The sequence below is a fragment of the Cinclus cinclus genome, chromosome 2 (genome assembly GCF_963662255.1).
Source record: "Cinclus cinclus chromosome 2, bCinCin1.1, whole genome shotgun sequence".
NCBI lineage: Eukaryota > Metazoa > Chordata > Aves > Passeriformes > Cinclidae > Cinclus > Cinclus cinclus.
In genome coordinates, this window is record NC_085047.1 from 53,710,350 (window position 1) to 53,732,138 (window position 21,789).

The window sequence follows — 21,789 nt, forward strand, 5'->3', positions numbered from 1 at the left end:
ATTTTCTATTTTCTTCTCCTGCTCATGACCTTAGGGGAGCCCAGGCACTGAGTTTTTATTGGATATTTAACTTTCAATCAGCTGATGTTGAGTGTGTAATTCTCAATTTTAGTTGTTTTTGTTTTTCTCCCCCCAGGGTTCTGCGTAGCTGAGCCCCACACCTTTACAGTTTTCAAAGACTTTTTTGTGTCCCTGAGATTACCATACTCAGTCAGACGACACGAGCAACTGGAAATAAAAGCAGTGGTTTACAACTACCTGCCCAACGACCTCCAGGTAGTGTTATCAACAACTGCTGTACCTCATGCCTAGCTAGCTAGATCTATAGTTTTGTAAAATTTAAGGTGAATGACATGCCCACCCTTCAGTGTCTCCCTACAGCCCAGACATAATGCTCCTGTCTTGAAAGCTTTCCTAAGGACAGGATCTAGTTCTACTTGCTAATCAAACTTACCATATAAAGCAGATTTTATTCACCATGCTTCATAGCCATATCATTTGTCTTTGGGTACCTCTTCCTCTTCACTGAAGCAATCTGTTCCTTTTTTTGCTGCCTGCTGATCTGCACAATACCCAGCTGCTGGCAGTGATATTTGCTGCCACTTCACAAGTACACAAGGGACAGAGGTAAATGAGTATGAGTGCACCGTCCAATGTTAGCCACAAAACCCATAGAGCATACAACACAGAGCCACTTTTTCTCTTCATGTGACTCCTAGGCAGTCCTGCATATGGCTACAGTTGTCACTGGGCTTAGGGCCTCCATCATCCTAAGGCTGATACTCTTTTTTCACTTCTTCCCATCTCCCAACCAGCTGTTCAACCAGCATCCTCTGAACTTCATTGAGTTGTGTAGAGCTGGCATGTATAAAAATGTGCTATCCTTCTTACTTCACTGTGGTTCAGGGATAGGCCAAAACTCTGTTTCAAGTTCAGTGTAATGAAGAAATTCTAGCTGATTCATTGATTTAGGGCTCTGAAGAGCCCTAATCAATATAGCTGAATATTAACAGACCATGGGGTCACAGAACAATTTACATTGGAAGGGGTATTCTCCAGAGGTATTTTCCCTGAGTAGTGAGGCACTAAGACTGCTCTTGTGCCTCACCTTGTCCCCACAGGTGGTAGTGAAGATGGATGCAGTGAAGGGGCTGTGCACGGCAGAGACAACGGCGAGGGCTGTGCAGCTGTCACTGCTGGCTAAGGGCAATTCAGCAACACCAGCCTTCTTCTCAGTTGTCCCTCTGATTGTGGGAGAAATTCCAATTACCATCATTGCTTTCGACCAGGATTCTGGGCACAGTGATAGCATTAGGAAGAATCTCAGAGTTGTGGTATGTATAACTAATTGAGAGCAGGCACTTCACAAATTGTCCTCAAATACAACACTCACTATGTGTGGAGCTCTCGTGGAGGGAGTGAAATGGTACAAATATGAGGCTGGAAGCAATTTGGGAAATCTTATTTTCAGTAAGGACTCAGGGAAAAAAATTAAGCCTCTGTGTGTATTGTATATGGGAAGGTTTGTTCTCTATGGCAAAAAAAGTCCTTTACCCATGACACAGCAACAACTTCTTCAGCTGGTGCCCATCGTAAAATCTTTAATTTCTCTCTGCTTCATCAACATGTATGAATTTTTTTTTTTCCTTGTGAAACCAAGATTGAAGATGTCTATCTAGCAAACTTTTCAGAAGGAAATGCTCTCTGCTAGTAAAAAAGTTAAACCCTATTTTATTCCTTCTTGCCAATGGATCAATCTTCACTCTTAACAATTGCATAGGTAAAACATATATAAAACATACAAACAAAGATGCTATATTGACTATTTAATACCTTAGCTCTCTTTCAAAATTATAAAAAGGAGGAACCTTTTAGAAAAAAATTACTTTTCATGCGCCAACACAGACTTGTTATAGTACCAAGTCATCCATGGAGGGATTTTTTTCCATCCACACAAAACTGCAAAATATGAATCCTTGCACCCCTCATGCCAGGGCATAGCCATGTAAGTAAGGATAAGGCACAGGATGCTGGGAACCTTCTGTTGTTAAAGGCTATAGCTTTTATAGATATAGACACTGTGTCACAGTTCAGTCTTACACCAAAACACTAAAAATAGCTATAACAATAGTTTATTAAGGCTGAAATTGTAGGGAGAAGGATGTTAGGAATCAGAAGGAAAAAAATATTTAATTATAACACCCAATATATACTCAGATTTTCATGGTTTCATACATGAGAGGTTTACAAAAATTAGTACCTCTGTGAATTTAATTTGATGGGTTACAAAGCTGAGAATAAAATAATAAATAAAATAAATGAAGTTTAATTTTTGGCAGTTGATTTTGGTTAAAGGAAATTCATCCAGGAAAATGCATCAATAGTAACACAAAAAATTCAGCAAAGTTTATTAGTATTTCTATTGGGAAACTGCAGTTCTGATTTAAAGGTTGAGTTTTACCTAGAAAGAAATCTCCCTTCAAAATCACTTATTTGTGCCACCTGCTGGGCTAGTGCTTGGGTGGAGCTTGCAGGTTTCTTGCAGATTAATTTCAAGTGTGAGTGCTTGCAATCGCTTTTACTTTTCTTTCTTTAATTGTGCAGGCTGAAGGTGTTTTACAGAGAGAAGAAGAGACCATTTGCATTAATAGTGGCTGTAAGTTACCTATAAGGGTTAGATACAGATGAAGTTTGGAGTAAGAATGATGAGTGAATTATGGGTGCAGTGAAATACTTCTTAATGCACAGATGTTCCTTTGGTTAACCAGAATTTGTCAGAAATCTCTCCATCTAATACATAGCAAAAGACTCATGAAAGAAAAAAAACTTCTAAATTTTTAGAATTGATTTATTTTACTTTTGTTTTCCAAGGTATCATACTTTATATATTAACTGGGCATCTATTTAATTCTCTAATGGGTCTTAAAAGGTACTAAAAACAAGGCTTTTTTCAAGTCTAAAATATTGCTAAAGGTTGAAAATTAAATCACTATAAGAAAGATAAGTATATATTTTTTCTATAATTACAGTATGCTGTTTATTTTTTTAAAGTCTGGATGTAGTTATCTTTTTATTATTTATTTTCAGTGAAGTCCCATACAGTGGACCTGAACAGACCAGCTAATATGGTACCGGGTTCTGATAGCCATGTGCTAGTTAGCCTGAAAGGTAAATGTAATTTTTTTGTCAACAACTTCTCCATTGGTGACAAGAGACAGGCCCCGCTGTGCTGCTCATTCCTGCATGGAAAATCTCCATTCTCTCCTGGTTTTTCTGCTATGACTCTAATGGTGTGTGCTACATGACCAGAGCATAAAACAAAACATCCCCAGGGCTGAACCAGTACCTTTTCCTCTTTATAATTACTCTTAATTACTTGTAGTGGATGTAATAGTTTTAAGAGACTCATCCCTCCTCGCTGTGCTTGGACTAACATTATGGGACAGGCAGAGGTGAAGGAAAGAGTTCATTTTCTCTAATAACCCCACACTGCCTGTAGGGCTGTAGAAACCTGCTTTAGATTTCAGAAATAAAGATGCCAGACTCTGATATATAGGTTCTGGAGAGTTCTGTTTTTCCAAAGAGGAGATATGTACAATCATATATTAATTTAATCAAATGTAGTTGTGTGTATATATATATATATGTATGTATGTATATATATATATACTCATGCATACATATTTTAAAAACACCTAATAGCAAGCACTTTTATTAGTGATAAATACTTCCCCTCCATCCTGGAGATGTAAAATAATGCATTTGTGACACAGAGGGTATTGGCTTCCATTTCAAATCCCTGTTCAAAAAATAAAGGGATCATTGAATTTTTGAAGTTACCAAATTGCAGAGAGGAAAGAAAAGCCACATACAGTGTTTTCCATGATTAATGCACAATCTTTTTTATCCCTCTGTAGGAGGATCAGGGCTGGTTTGACAAGGCTTTTCCAGCTAAAACTTGATACACCAGTCTTTCCCCCTTTCCTTTCTTCCCTGCCTCCAGTAGCCTGAGGACTCCTTCTCCTTCATTTCATATTCCTTCACTGAGCCAGCCTCATTTCTCCAGCTTTCCTGGGTGCCTGGCCCTTCATTTTTGCCCTTCTTCAAAGAGCTTTATGAAGTCTCAGGTAGCTAAGAACAGTCTCGAGTAGTGAGGAGTATCAGGCCATGCTGGAACATCAGCCAATAGTTAGGATCCCCTTTCTTCATATAACAGCAATCAGTTTTAAATAAGACACATACTTTGGTTTGTATTTTTTGCAACAGGGAACATTATGGATGAGTCTGTTGAAAACTGTCTGAGTCCCAGCGGAGTTGAGAAGCTGATTCAGGTGCCCAAAGGTTGTGCAGAGCAAACGATGGTGAAGATGGCCCCTGCAGTCTATGCCATTGAGTACCTGGATGCCAGCGAGCAGTGGCTGAACTTCAACCCTGAACGGAAGCAGGAAGCCATCGGTATGGTTGAAAAAGGTAGGCAGGAAGAAACAAAACAAGACAAACCAACCAGAAGCCAAAGGATGGGATCCCTGTTACCTGTTTGCACTGCACACTGGCTGCAGCTGCCTCCTGAAGAAGTGCCCACTATCTTAACACAGCCTCAGAGAAATGCCCCTGGCAGTCAGCTGACAGACACCAGGGACAGAATTTGTGAGGAGGGCTTAATTGCATCCTAAGAGATCCTTAGGAGACTAATCACATCCTGAAAATGTTTATTTCTCCCCATGGTTCACAGACACTGTTTAGGGTAGCCAGCTGGTACGTAGACATCTCTTTCTGTGGCTGTCAAGAGGAGTATGACAAAGGAAATTCCCAGTGCTAATCATGATATTGACACCTTCCCTTCCCCACTCCTGTATTCATCATTACACAAGCCAGAAGGACTTCAGCAACCTTGGGCCAAGCCAGGAAGGGAGTTTCCTTAGGGAGAGAACACCTGCTGGTCTGCTTCTGGAAGACTCCACTCTAAGATGTCATCCAAAGCTGGCCTTAAGCATACAGCCAAGCCAGGACCACAGTATGTGGAGATGTTCCAGCTCACAGGAGCTAACATAGAGAGAGGGTTGTCAGTATTGGAGCAGGTACAGCTGATCTTTCTAAATCTAGTGATGTGCTTATGACATAAAACAATACAATGCACCTCTTATTGTGATCTTCAGATATTATAAACACATTCCATCAATGAAAAACAAGCATATGAATAGAGATTAAAAGCATGCTAGCAGTTGCTGCATGGAGATCTTTGCCTATTTATCCAAGACTGCCAAAACTGACTTGAGATCCTGCTAATCAGTGTTTGGTATTATCAGCATCATTTAGTCCCTACATTATGCTTTTATTGATTCTTATTGAAGTTCATCAGTGTAAAAAATGAGTTGTGTGGCTGTGATACAAACTTTGTCAAAATAATAACCATGAATATTACAACTCATGATTTCTAAAACTTTGTCTGACTCAATAGATGATGTTTTGTATATTTTTTGATTCAATGCACCATAAAATCAACAGCTTGAAAAGTTGTCAATACTGGGAAATAATTTCCCAGTATTAACTACACATGAAATGTTTTGTAACCACAGGTATCTGCAGTTTTCAGATTATTTTCATGGCTCAATGAAGTCAAACAAGTGAGGACCTTCTAACCCTAGTGATTTTTCTGTGTCAAATTCTGCTGATGCAGTCATTTTCTCCTTAATGCCCCAGTGAACACCTCCATGAGTTCTTCCACCAGTGAATACAAAACATGTCCATTGTAATACAAGCGATGTAGGAAAATGCTCAATAAATATGGGTGTTCTCTGAACAGTTGCATGCCCTCCTGTTCATTCAGGTTACACTAGACTGCTTGAGTTTCAGAAGGAGGATGGCTCCTATGGAGCATTTAAAACAACCCCCAGTAGTGTATGGTAAGTGATTTTCTTTTCCTGAGGCTTTATTTTTGGGGTTTTATTTATGTTTATTTGGTTGGGATTTTCTCCAATTTACCTCTATTATCATTTGACACATCAAAAGTTTTTCCTTGGCAATGGATTTTGAAAATCTGGTGATTGTCTATGTAGTTTTGTCATGAATAATCAGCCAGCAAATTCTCTGAGCATATTCAGTCCTTGGTGAAAGAGATTTATACTGAGCCACTGATTATTTTGCATTTGCCACAGAGCAGAAATATTCAAGTTGATGTTGAACAGTAACTCACTAAGTTGCAGTGAATGCACTGTATTGAATATGAGTCTGTGCATAAAATTAGTATGTTTCTCTTCCTGTCAATATAGTCTTCTATAAATATCTGTCAGCACAAGTTTGGAAAATTTTCTTTTGTGCAGGTTAACTGCATTCATTGTTAAAGTGCTCACAAGGAGCAGAGAATACTTCAGTGTCCAAGACAGTCACATAACCAACTCGATTTCCTACTTGGTTAATCAACAGCAGGCAGACGGTTCATTCCATGACCACCACCCTGTAATGGACAGGTCAATGCAGGTAGGTCATCCACATTTAGAAGAATTTGTTGCACATTTAGGGCTATTAGGGATTGAAAGGAATACTGTGAGTTGCTGAATAACAAGAAATGTATCTAAAGAGAATAAATCTGTAATGTAAGTACAAAATTTATAATGTAAAATTAATTTGTTAGCTGGTCTGTTATGTCAGATGCATAGCTAGCACTTCACCACCTTTATCTTTTATACATAGTCTTAGATACTTTTTTCAGTTATGCCTGTAGAGCACTTTAAAAATTGTTTCTAGGGGGTCATCTGTTTGATAAAAATGTAAGCCTTTTATGGCCAAAAGCAATAGAGTGTAGAGTTGTAACTTTGTTTTGAAGGGGCATTCAGAGCTCATCTAGCCCAAACCCTGCTCAAAATCATTCTGGTTCGATCAGACTGCAAAAGGCCATGTCCAACTGAGTCTCAGTACCTCCCAGTCTGTCTGGGTAACCTGTTTCAGTATTTCACCACACCCATGGTGAAAAAATAAGTTGTTAACACTCAATCAGAATTTCCAGTTGCATTTCTTGGTTTACACATCCTCTATAACTGTCCAGAAACACAAAATTGTTATATTGTCCATGAATTCAGTGTAGGAAATTATTATGCATCTTCCAAAACTCACTGAAAATGCAATGTAGCAACCATATATATATATATGAAAAAACATGCATTGATATTTTTAATGATCTGTAGTGATCTGATCAAATAACTAGTGAGGCTGTCACCCTCAAAGCTAGTTTCACAGTTGATATAATACTACAGGAGTAAAAGAAACAAATAGCTCAAGCATTGGTCAAAGGGTTTGGGGTTTTTTTGACCTGTGTTCAAACTGAGATAATCTTCTATCTTACATGTACTTCAAGAGTTTCAGGGGAGAAAATCTAATGAGAGCACTGTGCTTACTTTATCAAGAAGAGGGATAAGAAATTATCTAGTGTTGGTATATAAATGCCTTTACAGGAGAGAAATTCTGTCTGCAAGGTAGAGGGCTCCCTAGTGTGTGTAGAGTAGCAGAGAATTGAAAATAACCCCACCCTTCTAGTGATTGAAAACTGAAACCATGAATGCTTCAATGAGAAATTTTAGCTTTTTAATTATAAGATAAATAACTAAATGTTTGGTTACCAACTGAAGGATGTGGTAGGTTCCTGAGTTCTTACACTGTTTAATGCGAGCTGGCTGTCACCATAGAATATATTCTTTAGATGGACACATAATATTGAGAAAAAATTAAGGCAACAACTACATGGTGCATGAGAGGGTTTGCAGAGAAGATCCTTGACTTTATGGAAGTAATTTTCTAGATGTAATCATAAGTGTATGTGTGCACATTTAACTTTTCCTATTTCATCTTCCAGGGTGGCATTGAGTCGACAGAAGAGGATTTGGCCATGACAGCCTTTGTAACCATAGCATTGCAACAGACCCTACGTGCCTACCCGTCACCGGATGTGGTAGGAAACTTGACTCCGAGTCTGCAGTCTCTTGCACAATGACATATCCACCCTAGCATGTCTTGGAGAACTGCAAATGAGGAGTTTAAAATCTGCCTACATCTGTGGTGGATAGGAAAAGATGTCATGGCCTAATGTACAACAAGGTGTTTCGAGCTACATGCTCCATCAGTAATGGCTTTAATCACTAAGCAAATATTATTATAATTGTCTTAAAAATTACTACAGTGAAGTATTCTAATTTCCTAGTACTAGTTTCCTAGTGCCAGAAGTAACAATTAGTAGGTCTCAGTGATCTTTACAACTGAATCCATTCTGTTTTCACAGGCACAAGTGATTACAAGAACAGTGGCTTACATGAAAAATCAATTTTCAAGAAATATTGACTGCTATTCTACAGTCATCACTGCTTATGCTCTGACACTTGTGCAATCTGATAGTGCAGAAGCTTTGTTTGTGAAAGAAAAGTTAAGGAGCTGTTCTTCTTTTGATGAAGGTACAGGTATCCTTTCTTAAAAATCCCTTTAGAAAGCACTTTTCCTAATGGAAACATTCAGAGCACACTTACATGAACAAAGGAAATTGAAGTAAATGAAATTAATTTTTATAGAACCATGTATGTACATGTGTAATATATTTAATTATTTATATTGTATAGTTAAATATTTCTATAGTTGACATTTTTAAATTAAAAATTATAATTAAGTTAAATTACATTGAATATGTAATTTTAACAATTATTATCACTATAAAGTCACAGCATAGTGAAACTTGGATCGTGACTTTCTCTGATTTTGGAACTGCAACAAAACCACTGTAAATATTAATTTATGTTCTCTGCTTCCCTTGGGAAGAAAAAAAAGTCCAAGCCAAATGAGAAAGAAGAAACTTCCTATGAGAAAATAGCAATATACAGGGGTAGTTCAGACTGGATTTGTGGTTAAGAAGGAAGGTGTCTCTTCCAGCCCAGCTGCTTTCAGAGCCCCCCCATTTCTGAGTGCTTTGTCCCAGCCCCCCATGGATGTCTCCCCTTACCCGGTACCGCAGCGAGTGGCTGTGGTGATGCTGAGTCAGTCAGCGGCGTGGTTGCACCACCATCCTGGTTATTCCTCCCAATGCCTTTTGTGAATACAGTGCAGTTCAACAGCCCCTGTTTAAGCATAGGGAATATGCTTCTCCTTAATCAAGGCTGGATTTGTGGCCACAAGGAATACTATTATGTCTGAGGGACCACCTGACACAATGCTACCACTCCATCACATGGACATCAACTTACAGTGGGATCATTAGACTGTGATGGTTGGAGAAATTAAAACTGAAAATTGTGGGTTTTCTTTTCCATTCTCTTTACTTCTCAGCTGACTTGTTGCTCTCACAGCAGCATCTGTGTCTTGTGGTTCCACAGTGCCATGACATGGAGCATCCGCTGTGTAGAACAATAGTGATTTTTGGCAAATGTCTCTGCCAAGGGGATTTAGGACTGAGTTATTCTTGCAGCAAAGCAGCAGCGCTACTGGGGAAATGGCAACAACGCAGTCTCAGTGGAAACCACTGCCTATGCCCTGCTTCAAACCTTGCTCCTGGAAGACCTGGAATATGCAAGGCCTATTGCCACGTGGCTGACAGAAAGAAGGAACTACGGCGGAGGGTACTGCTCTACACAGGTGCCTGACCACCAGGTCATGGGGAGTCTTAAGGGGAGGGAAGGAAATAAAAGCCCCCTAAAAACTTTTTCATTTAGATTTGAAAGCATTATAACAGTTAAATTTCAACTTCTTTCCTGTATGAAGGAGTAAAGGTTTTGGCTAGTTAATTAACAATGGGTCAAAATAAAATAGCTAAAAGCCAGCAAAGAAAAATCTTTGTCCTCCTGAAGAAGTAGGATAGTCTAAGGTCAGGGCTCCAATGTGTTCACAATTTTAGTGCTATAGAAGCTGGGAAATTAAATTATTAGTCTGTGGAAGTAGGAATAGACAAATGCAGGAGAACTTCAAAACAGCAAGAAGTATAAAATTGAATTCAAGGTGACTGATAATGTCATCTCACATTGCTGTTACCTGGCATAGCTGCTAGTTTTTTTTTTAATTTGTTTGTTTTTTTGCTTTTTTTTTTTTTTTTTGCTTCCTCACCTAGGACACAGTGGTGGCCTTAGAAGCTCTGTCAGCCTACAGCATACAGACACTGAACACTGCTTCCACTCACCTGACTGTCAGACTGGGAACACGTGGAAGACAAAATTACTACAGCATTGTTCTGACTGATGCCCATGAAGAATTTCAGAAGCAGCTAGAGGTATACAACCGTTGGTTGTTTCAAAGGGTTTCTTTCCCTCAAAAAGGAGAAGTCAAATCTGCTATCCTAGGTTTTGTCATGCTAAGCAGCAATGATATAGCTGAATCATTTTACCTTGAAATAATTTGATCTGTAAAACAACAGAATTGTATTAAAGTTAAAAAAAAAAACAAAACTAAACAAAACAAACAACAGAAAGAAACCAGCATATGCTTAGCAATCCACTTTAGAGGTGCTTTCCTGCTTCTTGGAGGACTTTTGTGGGATGAATCTCTCCCAAAAGTCAAGAGCAGCCAGGAACCCAAGTCCTTCTAGGGAATGAGGAAGAAGGGGAATATTCTGATCTTCATTGTGCCTAGAACTGTGAAAATGTGAAATCCAAGATACAAAGGAAGGACTGAAGTTGGTAAAATGCATCCTCTGGGCCCTAAAACAGCAGAGTAAGATGCATTAGCTCAGCACATTTAAAATCTTGAGACATGAGGTCTCATAATTCCTTCCATAGCTGAAAGTTTTCCCTTCCCAGGTTTGGGGGAGTAAAAGCATAGCAGACTGTCAAGATATCAGGAAAAAAATAGATTAAATGCTGACCACATACTAAATGTCCTTTTTTCCCCTTGGTTTGCAGTTTGAACTTGGGAGAAAACTTGAAGTATCCGTGCGCGGCAAAGGAAATGGGACAATGAGTGTAAGCTGTAAATTCAAAATCCAAGCTGGACTTCTTTTAATTGCTTTTTTGAAACTTTTAAAGTTTTCACTTTTTGAAAATTGAAAATTTACTTGCCATGGCCTCAAAGTTTGTGTTCCTGCTTCCAAAGTTCTAAACGTTGGGGCTTAAAGCCTGCCCTTATGGACAGTCAATTTTTCCTGACTTTAACTTTATTAAATCCATAAAATGTCAAGGGTTATAGAGGTGACCAGAGTTTGAAAGACCTCTTTGTGTTTGGGAATGGAGAGTTATCTCAAAGGAGTCACACACCATTTTTGAATTGCACATGCTTATATCTGTGACAGTCCTCTGTGACCAGTCTGTGCAACTGGGGGACTGGTCTTTCTCTCTACACTCCCATGTGCCATCACCATGTGTTGGAGTCCTGAATGGGTAAATTCCTCATCATTTAAATGATATTTTTAGTGCCTTGTTGTTTGTGTTCATCTTAGATATTAAAAATGTACTGGTCACCTGAGCTGAAGAACAACACCTGCAGTGATTTGTTTTTGACAGTGGAAGTGGAAGGGAGCCTTAAGTACTCTGGTGAGTGAAAAGGGCAGCAGCTGGGTCTCAAAGGTGACACGTTTGGCCAACTACTAATGATACTTCATAGCTTTCCAGCCTTGGAAAGTGGGAACAAATGAATGAAACAAGGAAAAAGAGAAGCCCCTGAGCTCTACCCAGTTATTGTTTCATTTAGCTTGTTATTCTTATTCTTAAAAAGTGCAATAACTATCTGAGTAACTGTAGGTGCAGCAGGTACTTAACAGTTACACAGATACCATTAGAAACTCTTCTTGAGAAAGGGGAGGTGGACTCCCTTCACAGAGGGGAAAGCCCTGCTCAGTTCCCTGGATAATAAGGGACCTACCACGTTGGTTTAAAATTCTTTAAAGCAGATCTGTCATAGGTTTTCATATGAGCAAGGATGTGTTTTCCATCCCCTGAAGTGTGTCGTCATCATCATCTCTGCCTGTGTCTGCATTGTTTTTTCTGTTTGAATTGTTCACTTTTGGAGGGGGGGGTTGTCCTTTACATATTTATGCATAGCCTAAACCCCACTCATAGCTAGGTTTGTTAGTTATTCTTACTACAGTTATCCCTAAAACTCTAACTCTGAATGAATTGGAAACACTGAGTCAGCGTACAGTGAGCTGTTATAAAACTCACAGTGGCGGCATGACCACCCACTGGTATTTATCTTTATACCAAAAGCAGCCAAACTGCAGGCAAATTTGGGCATGGCTGACTATGTCTCTCACCTCCAGAAGCTGAATACTCTGATGAAGATGATGATTATGAGGACTTGGCTACTGCAGGCAACAGCTCGTTTGAGGCACTGTCTAAAATGGATTGGTTTGATATCCGCAGCAGAAGAAAAAGGGATTTGACCACTCACAGCAAAACAGAATCCCTGCAATACAAAGTCTGTGTTGGGTAGGTCTGCAAGATCAGCTCTTCATTTGTTTGTAATTCTCCTTTGTCACCCTCTTCATGTACACAAACTCAGCACCCAATCTAGTGATCTTCTGTGAGTCTGCATACACTGTGTGTGTGTCTCCTCTCTCACTGGCAGGAGAAAAGGTTTCCAAACGATGGATTAGATTTATTTACATGGCTTATATAGGCTTCAGATGTCCACTGCAGATTCTACCCCATCAAACTCTGGGGAGATTCTGAAGCACTTGGCAGACTAATGATTTGAAAGAGACCTTTTATTTTAAAAAAAGGTAAATACAGCTGGAATACAGTAATAGCACATTTGTAGACTTCTTTTGCTTTCTGGAGAGATGCTGTTACTTCCTTTGTGGTTACATTCTGACCTCATAAAAAAAGGAAGGATGACTAATACTATCTAGGAGAGGAAGCAGATGGGATATTCTGTGGTGACAAGAAGTTGGCAAGGGCAGACACAGGAAAAAAAGAAACCTTCCTATGCAGCATAACACTGAAACACCTGTCTTTGCTCCCATTTGTAGTTTGGTATTGGTCTTAGAAGCACAAATTTGTTGCAATCCAGGATTCCCTTTCTTGTGAGGAGCAGGGTAGAAGAAGCAGGTTTTGCTTCCCAGCAGAATTTTGTTTTTCCACTGACTTTTGCCAAAACCTTACAGACAGTGGTTTTATCGCCTCTTCTAAACAATGGCATGAACAATGTCAGGGGAGGACTGAAGCTACCCTAATTCCCAATTTTCACTCTTCCTCATTAAGCATATTCACATATTCAGTGAACTGTGCAGTGGCCAAATCATCATCTTCCCCATTAATGGCTATGTAACATTTATCAGCTACCAGATCCACTGTTCTGCATCCCTGTTCTGCCGAGTGTTAGGCCGAGTCTTAGACAGTAATGTGGAATTCCTTGTGGTTAAGATATGGGAAAAAAAGTGAAGACATGAATTACATCACCATTCTTCTTCTGTACACTCTGGTGCATCTTTTATGGGAGAGTGCCAAAATAAAAATTTCTGAAGTACCAATAAGTGTATGAAAAATATCTCATATCAAGGCATCCTGTGTGAGTTCAGTACAGCATCATTTTCCAGCAATGACACAACTATCTGATTTTTGAGATGGTAAAGCTCAAAGATTGGAAATCTAACACACATATTTAGTGGATAATTACAGCAACGAGGATTTTTGCTTTGGACAGTGAAGGTGATGTAAATTTGACTTAGTCCATGAAAGATTTGGATAAATTAATTTCCTATCGCCACATCATAAGCGATAGAGGACAGATACTTTGTCAGTGCTGTTTACTTCCCTTGCTTCAAGAGTGCTCTTAAGGTGGGATGAACTGTCATTTACAGGTGATTTTTTTTCTGCCTATCAGCTCTGAGGAAAGCCTATATGAAAAGCTCAGGCAAGGCACCAGGATTTTGGATGACTATTTTTCTAGTTTAGATGACTCGTTTTACCTTGTAACTCTTAATTAATTAGGCAGTTAATTTTCAAATTAAAATCGAATTAGGAAAGTCAAATGGAGCGGAATGTTTTCCTTCAGCTTTAGCAAGCCTGGAAAGCAACCTGGCTATTCAGTGCAGGTGTTCACTGCTGACCATCTCCCTTATAAAGGTCCACAGGTCCCAAAGTACCAAAGATGTCCCTGGTTGATCTAACTCTGCTGAGTGGGTTGGAGCCTGACACAAAGGAGCTTGAACAGGTTAGAAACACACTTTTCTATGCAGATTTTTATAGAACCTTTATAAAATTTTTCTTTCAAAATCTTTTAAAAAATCTATAGAAGAGCATGGAAAAACAGATTTTGGATAGCTAGGTAGCTAGTTTTTCACTATTCTCATTCTAATAGAAATACTTGTGGAATATACACAAAAGTTGCAAAGCTTGTGGTGAACAGAGTTCGGATTTCTTAGTGCCTTGTAAAAGAAATTAGGATGAAGCTCAGCAGGGCAGTAATGTGCCTCTCCTGACCATATACTGCTGTCCTGTGACATGCCAGGACAGTGCATCCTGTACTTGCAGAGCAGAAGGCAAGTAGTCTTTCAGTGGTGGTTAGTGGCAGGGCACAGTGCTTTCAAAATGTGGCTACAGTTTGGGGTTCTGGAACCTGCTTGGTTTGAAGGAGGTTTGCTCAGTCTCATGCTCTCAGGGACTGTCTCCTTTAGGGAGGAAGGGCTGAACAAAGCAAAGCAGAATATGGAAGGTGGAAGCAAAGGTATTCCTTCCTCTGTGAGGGGTTTGTTCTGATTTGTTTGTTTCTTTGTTTTCCTGCAGCTGGTGACAGCTTCAGACAGGTACATTCAGCACTTTGAGTACAAGGAAGGGAAGGTTTTGCTCTACTTTGGTGAGGTAAACAAACCAAATGATTTACAAATCCCTGTCATTTCAGATAACAAATAGACTTTTTAAAAATCTAATTATTGTATTTTTCACTCTCCATTACCTTTCTGTAATTTTTAGTCATTTCTTATTATTGAACAGCTCAGTGGAAAGAATAGAGGAAGGGAAGAAGAGAAACACACACCTTCATCTTCCACCTTTCTATGTCCAAGGAGATGTAGTTCATAATCATGATTTGGCCTTTGGCTCAAGAAAAAAAAGAGAAGTTCTCTCCCTCTCTAGCTAGAAGGGATGCTTTTCATACATGATAACAAAAGTGTTAACTGGTGGTCCTGTAAATTCCACATGGACATCTTGCATGTCAAGACCAAGATCCACATAGTGACAAACAAATGTAAATTTCAGGACCCCTAGTCTCTGTGTATGTTTCCCAATATTTTGGATAATTACTCCACCCCACACCCACTTGAATTGCTTCACCTCTACAGACAAAACTGATATCAGTATTAACTGAGCTATGCCATCAGAACAAGAGTTCAGCAGCTAGTACAGGCACAAACACTGAGGAATTGACTCAGGAGAGAGAGTTAGTTTTCTCATCAAAACTATTCTTCCTTTTTTCTCCAGCTCCCAAGTGGACCGGACCCAGATTGTATTTCATTTGGGGCAAAGCAAATCAATCCCATGGGCTTGGTTCAGCCAGCAAATGCCATCCTTTATGATTTTTACAACCCTGGTAAGGGCACAGAAAATAATATATAACTTCTTGAAAGAGAGACTCTCAAAAAAATTCTCCAGTCTACAAAAATTTTATTTTGATGTGGTGTGTGAAACCACATAATTTTGTTGAGTGATAAAATCACCAGCTTTGCATAACTGTTTTCTATTTACTTGAGATCATCCAAACAGAGATCTCCGGAATGGTCTGGTATTGCAAATGGACTGAGAAGACTATGGATTTTTAAATCAGATTCTGAGTTCCTGTTTCTCATATTGCTTTTAAGCATATTTCACTCACATTTTGTTTTGTCAGGCTGTATCTTTATACATCTAAAATAGGCAAAATCTTGGAGGTTTGACTTTTGTAGTGTGCTTGCCAGGGAAAACAATCTTGTTCCTCATTCAAAGAAAGGTTAAATGCAAATCATCCCCATTTGCCAAAGTTATGCAAACAATACTCAAACATTAGGTCAAATCTCTGCTTTTCCTTAATGGAGGGATCCAAGACAGTTTACACTGGGTTTAAACCACTAACAATTGGTTGATCCTATTTTTTTCTTCTGAAACAGTGCAGTGCTCACTGTTGTTCTGTGGTCTGAAGAGGCTTTTAAGATGCATGGTTTCCAGAGGGAACAAAAAAAAAGGCGGGGGGAGGGGTCAGATGCAGGGAGGGAAGAGTACAACTTTAAAAAACACATTAAAAAAAAATACAAAACCTCAACACCAACAACAAAATGCCCAAACAAAAATTATCCAACTGAACAAAACAACATGAAACTGTTGCCCAGCTGAAAAGCAGCACTGTACTCTAGGTGCCCGAGCTGTAGGTCTTTGGGAACTGCTGATGTGCATCTGATCCCTCAGTGCTCTGCTTTCTCTGGAGCAGGGAAAAGCTGGGCTGCAAACGTAGTTTGTACTGTGCTGTACGGGCTTTTCCACCTGAGCTCTCCCACACAGGCTGTTTTGTTCCTTGTCCACAGAGAGAAGGTGCAGCGTGTTCTACAGCGCTCCCAAGCACAGTGCCATGCTTTCAAAGCTGTGCCATGCCGACGTCTGCCAGTGTGCAGAAGGTAAGGAATGACCCCATAGGCTGGTCTAAAAGAAGATAGTTACTTCTAGGAACAATTTACATGGGAATTGTTAAGCAGAAAGGACCATTAGAATTATCCTAATGTGTAATACAGGACACATTCATCCTCTAGGATGTTCAGTATCAAATCAATTTTTTTTCTAAGATATCCAGGATCTTTTAATAGCTAGATGCTATATATATACAGATGTGTATGTGTATGTAAAAACCCTCAATTACACACTAAGAAAATTGTTCTGCCATTTTGTTCTCTGTTATATTGTTGTGTGAATAAGAATGTGTAAACTACATTTGTCTACATATCCATGCCTATAAGTGTGTATCACTTATCTTCTTCCCTCCAGGTCCCTGCCCAAGACAAAAATCAACTTTCAATAAAGCATTAACACAAATCACGCGTGTTAGTTTTGCCTGCTACCAGCCTACTGCAGATTATGGTAAGGCATGAAAGACAACTGTTGATTTCAGTATCATTCATTTTAGTAAGTATAAACTTGTAGTTTAATGTGCCCAGACCTCTCCTGAATTGAGCAGGGTTTCTGTATGCGGCTGAGAAACAATAAATGAAGGCATGTGTAGTTGTAGTCATTGGGGCAGTGAAATGGGAAGTAAAGGTCTTGGAAAGATGCAGCAGGAAGCTGGAGGAAGGAGAGGTGAATATTATGTTGCAGGGTTTAGAAAAAACCCATGGTGCAGTACCACAGTCCCTCATGTTACAGAATATAAACAAAGAATAGGGTTTCCATGGCATACCATAGTTCAGTAGCTCCTTCTGCAGAGCTAGATTAATATATTTCCCGTTGTTAATTTGTCTTTCTGGCCTCCTCTTTGGATACAAAGTTGGATAAACAACTGAACGAAAACTGGTTGGGTACCATTGGTAAGATGCTAACAGAAGGAAAGAAAAACGAGTGAAAACCAACCATATAGGAGCTTCCTTGAAAAAATACAAAGAAAGAAATACAAATCTAGAGTCTCTTGATTAATAATTCCATGGTTTGTGAGTAGATGGTATACTGGCCTATGTTCAGACACTTGATAAAAGCACACCTATTATTCAGTCTTTGGATGCAATTTCAAGCTGCCATCTGCCATCAGAGTTGTTGTCTGTTGCAGCGTACGAGGTGGAGATCCTCAACAGTACAAAGAAGAATGTTTTTGATTACTATGAGGCCAAAATCCACAAAATCCTTAAAGCGTGTAAGTATCAAAATGGTTGACTCCTTTCATTCACCTGTAGGAAAACTAGGTTGACTAAATGTTAGCCAGCATGAGCCATGCAGATGCCTTCTTCTGCCCTGGAGAGGTTGGGTCAGATATATTATTGCGGTAGGCTTTCAAGAAGGCTTATTTGTTGTAAGGCTTGTTTGGTGTAGCTGCCTTGCTGTTCATTTCAACCCTGGGGTAGTTTTTTTGGTTCACATTGTGCAATCCCAGAGCACATGAGCTTCAATCATTTTAGATGAAAATAAAGCAGAAGACACATTCCAGATTCATTGAGTCCATGGTTACAAACTGGAGCTAGTCTAAGATAAAACCCTCAAAAAAACCATGCATACTGTGGATATTATGTCTTCTGCATCAACTATTTCATTTTCTAGACTATTGACAGATCCTCATTTTTTCTTGTGTGGACATATCCACTGACCTCTGTTCTGATACCGAATGAAGATTTGAAGTGTTTATTACTCAACTAATTATTAAGCAATTGCAACCCTTGTGGAACAGGCTAGGGGCTGTCCACAGTGACTTGCCTGAGGTCAATGAAGACAGGAAAACTTCTGGAACTTCAATTTAATAACTGTGCTAAAGAAATAGAGAGGCTTCTTTGTTGTTAGGTGCAGTGTAAAGGTTTGTACAGCTCTTAGACAATGTCCTTTCCATATGGAGGGAAATGATAATGTACCTAGTGGTCAAAATACTGACTATATGAGATTGTGGTATCCTGATGGAAAGTTTTATTAATCTCTTGAGAATACCTACAGAATTTAAAAGCTTTAGGCCTCTGGGTCCAAATGGATTTGTACTCACAATTTGCAAGAAAGCACTGGAAACATTTTGGGTCTTGGTAGCTGAGAGAAACATCTGAGCTGAAGGGAAAGGACGTCTTCTATTCACACATACTTCATATTTTTTTTGTTGTTGTTTGTGCTGTCAGATGCAGCTTCTCAGCATCAGGAAGCTTTCTACAGGCTTGGGAAAGTCTGGCAGGAGGCATGAAGCCATATGAGGATGAAGAAAAAGCTAGGTGTTGCACTCAAATCAGCCTGTTACTGAACTAGTATTCTTATCTCTTGTATTCTCTGTGGCTCTTTTGAGTGAGGTTGGCCTCTGTTGCCACCACCAAGTTTAGATGAGAATTAGTAGGGTAAAATCTTATTCTCTGGAGCCTGTCATTATTTCCTTAACAGTTTTTGAAGTAAAGGGTTGGTTCTAAAGACAGATGGAAACACTTATTTTTGTTTGGGAGTCAGCAAAAGAGACTTTTCCAGATGTGTGCTTCTCAGATTAATTTGGTTATTAATAGAATTAGTGTATATGTTCTGGATGGCTAATATTTATGCTGTTTTATGAGTCCTCAGAAGTGCTTTAGGGGAACAGTATAGCCCATCCAATGTAGCACAGAATAATTTTTTTTCCTCTTTTTCCTCCTTCCCCCCTTTTTTAAACATTGTTTCTCATTACAGATTCTAAAACTTGAAGTAATTGTTTTTCTTATATTCTGCTTGGATGCTTTGAAACATTAAATTTCAACTTTTGTTTTTTAATTGGAGATATAAAATTGAAAATTACATAATAACCACTTAAGGTAATGACTGAAATGTTTATGATCCCACTGTCTGAATAATATTGGGCCATTTGTGAAGCATGTGAACCGAGAAACATCTTGGTAATTTAAGCCAAATGAGGCATAACATCATCATTTTCTCAAATAGTTCTGATGCATCTCTGCATTCCATGAACAAAATGGAAATTCAGAACACCATGTAGCATAGGAACAGCAAAAAGGTCTTGGGTTATATGAGAGAACCTATATGACTTGTAGTCTCTCTAAAAATATAGACATCAAAGTAACATATATTAAATTGATGCAAGTTTTAGCTAGGTGATATATAAGGTTCTTAAAGATAGGTTTCACAGATTAGCAGTCTATGTAAAATTCTCTTAAATCTAATTAATGTTAGAATATTCTACCTCAAGTTTTTATTCTGTTTTTAGGATTTTGATGGCTAGTCTTTCCATACTTGTAATATAATACTCTGTAATAGATCAGATGATGCACAAGATTCTGTTAACTGATAAAAAGACCATGGTGTAATTTACCTGTAATTTATACTCATTTAATACTGAACTTGTACAGGAAATTTCAAATTATAATGAGAAATAGAATAAGAAATTAGAGTATTGCAGTTAGTAGTTTTGTTTCTTTTTTTAAATTATTTTTTTTAAATGGACTTTTAAAACTGTTGTTCTAGTTAGACAGCATGGTGTCCTCATGACCTGAGGCTGGTCTGATGAATAAGCATCTTTTCAGCTCTCATGTCATTGCAGTATCTGAGTAGCCACCTCATCTGCCTTGGAAGCCCACTTCCATAGTGGGCAGTGGAGTTCTGAATGAATACACTTCTGGGCCAGAATCCAGACCTGAATCTTCTAAGTTACTTAAACATGGAGATCACCAGGAGATTGTCCTGTGTATCAGATTCAGAGGGAATAGCATAAAGGCTACATCACTAAAGTTCGTGTCAGGTGTACTAAGGAGAGTGAGAATTTGATACTGTCTGCTGCATTGTTGGGCCTCAAAATGTTTGAATTTAGTTTGTTAGCTTTAAGACTACCCTGAACCTGAGCATTCTGAATGGAAGATAGCATGTTTTCTGTTTTCCTTGGCTTTCCTTCAGTCTCTCAGATTTAAGCAAACTCCATAAGGTCTGAAAGGTCTATGGTCTATAGGAAAACCTCTCCTTCAATAATTATTGCAAAGGCCAAGACAACCAGCTAAGGCAAAAGTGTCCTACTTCTTGTCAGGTCACACTAAGGCATATATATCCTACCATAGCATGGCCGTTTATTCACATGTCAAGCCCCAGTTCCCAAGTGAAATATTACCTTGAATTAGCAGTGGGGCAAATGATCACAGGGGGTTGTGTGCTGTGGGCTACAGTTCTTCTCTTTGTTAGAAAAGTTCATGGGGTTTTCTCTTCTTGTCCCACAGCTGCGGATGAAAGCATCCAAGTGCGTGAGCACCGACAGTTCCTATCACGCTCCATGTGCAAGTTAAACATTGTCCCTGGCAAACGCTACCTCCTCATGGGGAGAGATGGCCAAACAGTTGATTGCAACAACAAGTAAGTGCAAAATGGTGTCTGGGCAGCAGCAGCTGCTATCATGGACCATTACCCAGAGAATACCCAATCTTTTAGGGTACCTCCAAAAAGTAAAGGCAGCACCAAATCTCTCAGAGACTGATTCTGCTGGATTTACTAAAATGCCAAGAGTTCCACTCCATAGGCAAAAGGGGAGATATGGGGAAGAGCTGAGCCACCCAAATCTATTGGCTCATGGATCTGTGGCTCCCAGACTTGTGGTTCCCAGACTTCTCAGAATCAAATCTTGCTCTGGTTCCCCTGGGCTAAAAACCTCACAGCTAGAAAAGGAAAAAGGGAAAAACTACCCACTCCATCCACTGCAGATGTCTTAAACAGCTTCTGTGTTTGCGGAAGAAATGTCTGATGTCATGACTAAGAGCAGCTCCCAAGGTTGCTGTTACATCATGCATGCGAGAAGCATATTTTTCTCATTTCTCATTGTCACACTTCAATGAAAAAAGGGAATTTATCTAAGTAGGAATTTAGTATGACACTATCAAATATTCAGGGGGGAAGACATCCTAAATGTTTAATTTCCCTGCACAGAACTGGAGAAAGGTAATGCCTCCGAAAGTTTCTAGGGAGATCTCCATCAAGCTGTGAACACCACTTCCTAAAACCTTAAAAACACCCATTCCCATCTCTATATGACAGCAAAGTGAGTGCCTAGGTCAGTGACATTCAAAAGAAGCCTGATACAGACTGGGGTATGCCAGCAGAGGTTTAATCTCCAACATCTTCTCCATGAAGAGAAGGCATGAAGTCCTGGAAGTTACATGGCTTCTCATCACAAAAAGTTAGGAAACATTTTGGGATACTCTGTTGGAACTAAACTTCCCCTCACTGTCCCACTGGTGTGCAC

At 39.2% G+C, this 21,789-nt stretch overlaps 1 protein-coding gene across 1 annotated transcript in view; it reads left to right on the plus strand.

Annotated features, from left to right (window-relative positions):
* LOC134057727 (complement C4-like) overlaps positions 1-21,789 on the plus strand; it is a 40,907-nt gene that overhangs the window by 18,680 nt on the left and 438 nt on the right. The window contains exons 20-40 of the mRNA XM_062514725.1: positions 137-276; positions 1,122-1,334; positions 2,605-2,656; positions 3,088-3,168; positions 4,267-4,470; positions 5,828-5,903; positions 6,321-6,477; positions 7,847-7,942; positions 8,270-8,438; positions 9,440-9,606; positions 10,076-10,234; positions 10,863-10,922; positions 11,396-11,489; positions 12,215-12,383; positions 14,022-14,109; positions 14,682-14,756; positions 15,375-15,483; positions 16,448-16,537; positions 16,902-16,994; positions 17,674-17,757; positions 20,774-20,906. Coding sequence (XP_062370709.1) covers positions 137-276; positions 1,122-1,334; positions 2,605-2,656; positions 3,088-3,168; positions 4,267-4,470; positions 5,828-5,903; positions 6,321-6,477; positions 7,847-7,942; positions 8,270-8,438; positions 9,440-9,606; positions 10,076-10,234; positions 10,863-10,922; positions 11,396-11,489; positions 12,215-12,383; positions 14,022-14,109; positions 14,682-14,756; positions 15,375-15,483; positions 16,448-16,537; positions 16,902-16,994; positions 17,674-17,757; positions 20,774-20,906 — 2,509 coding nt within the window. The remainder of the gene's footprint in view (positions 1-136; positions 277-1,121; positions 1,335-2,604; positions 2,657-3,087; positions 3,169-4,266; positions 4,471-5,827; positions 5,904-6,320; positions 6,478-7,846; positions 7,943-8,269; positions 8,439-9,439; positions 9,607-10,075; positions 10,235-10,862; positions 10,923-11,395; positions 11,490-12,214; positions 12,384-14,021; positions 14,110-14,681; positions 14,757-15,374; positions 15,484-16,447; positions 16,538-16,901; positions 16,995-17,673; positions 17,758-20,773; positions 20,907-21,789) is intronic.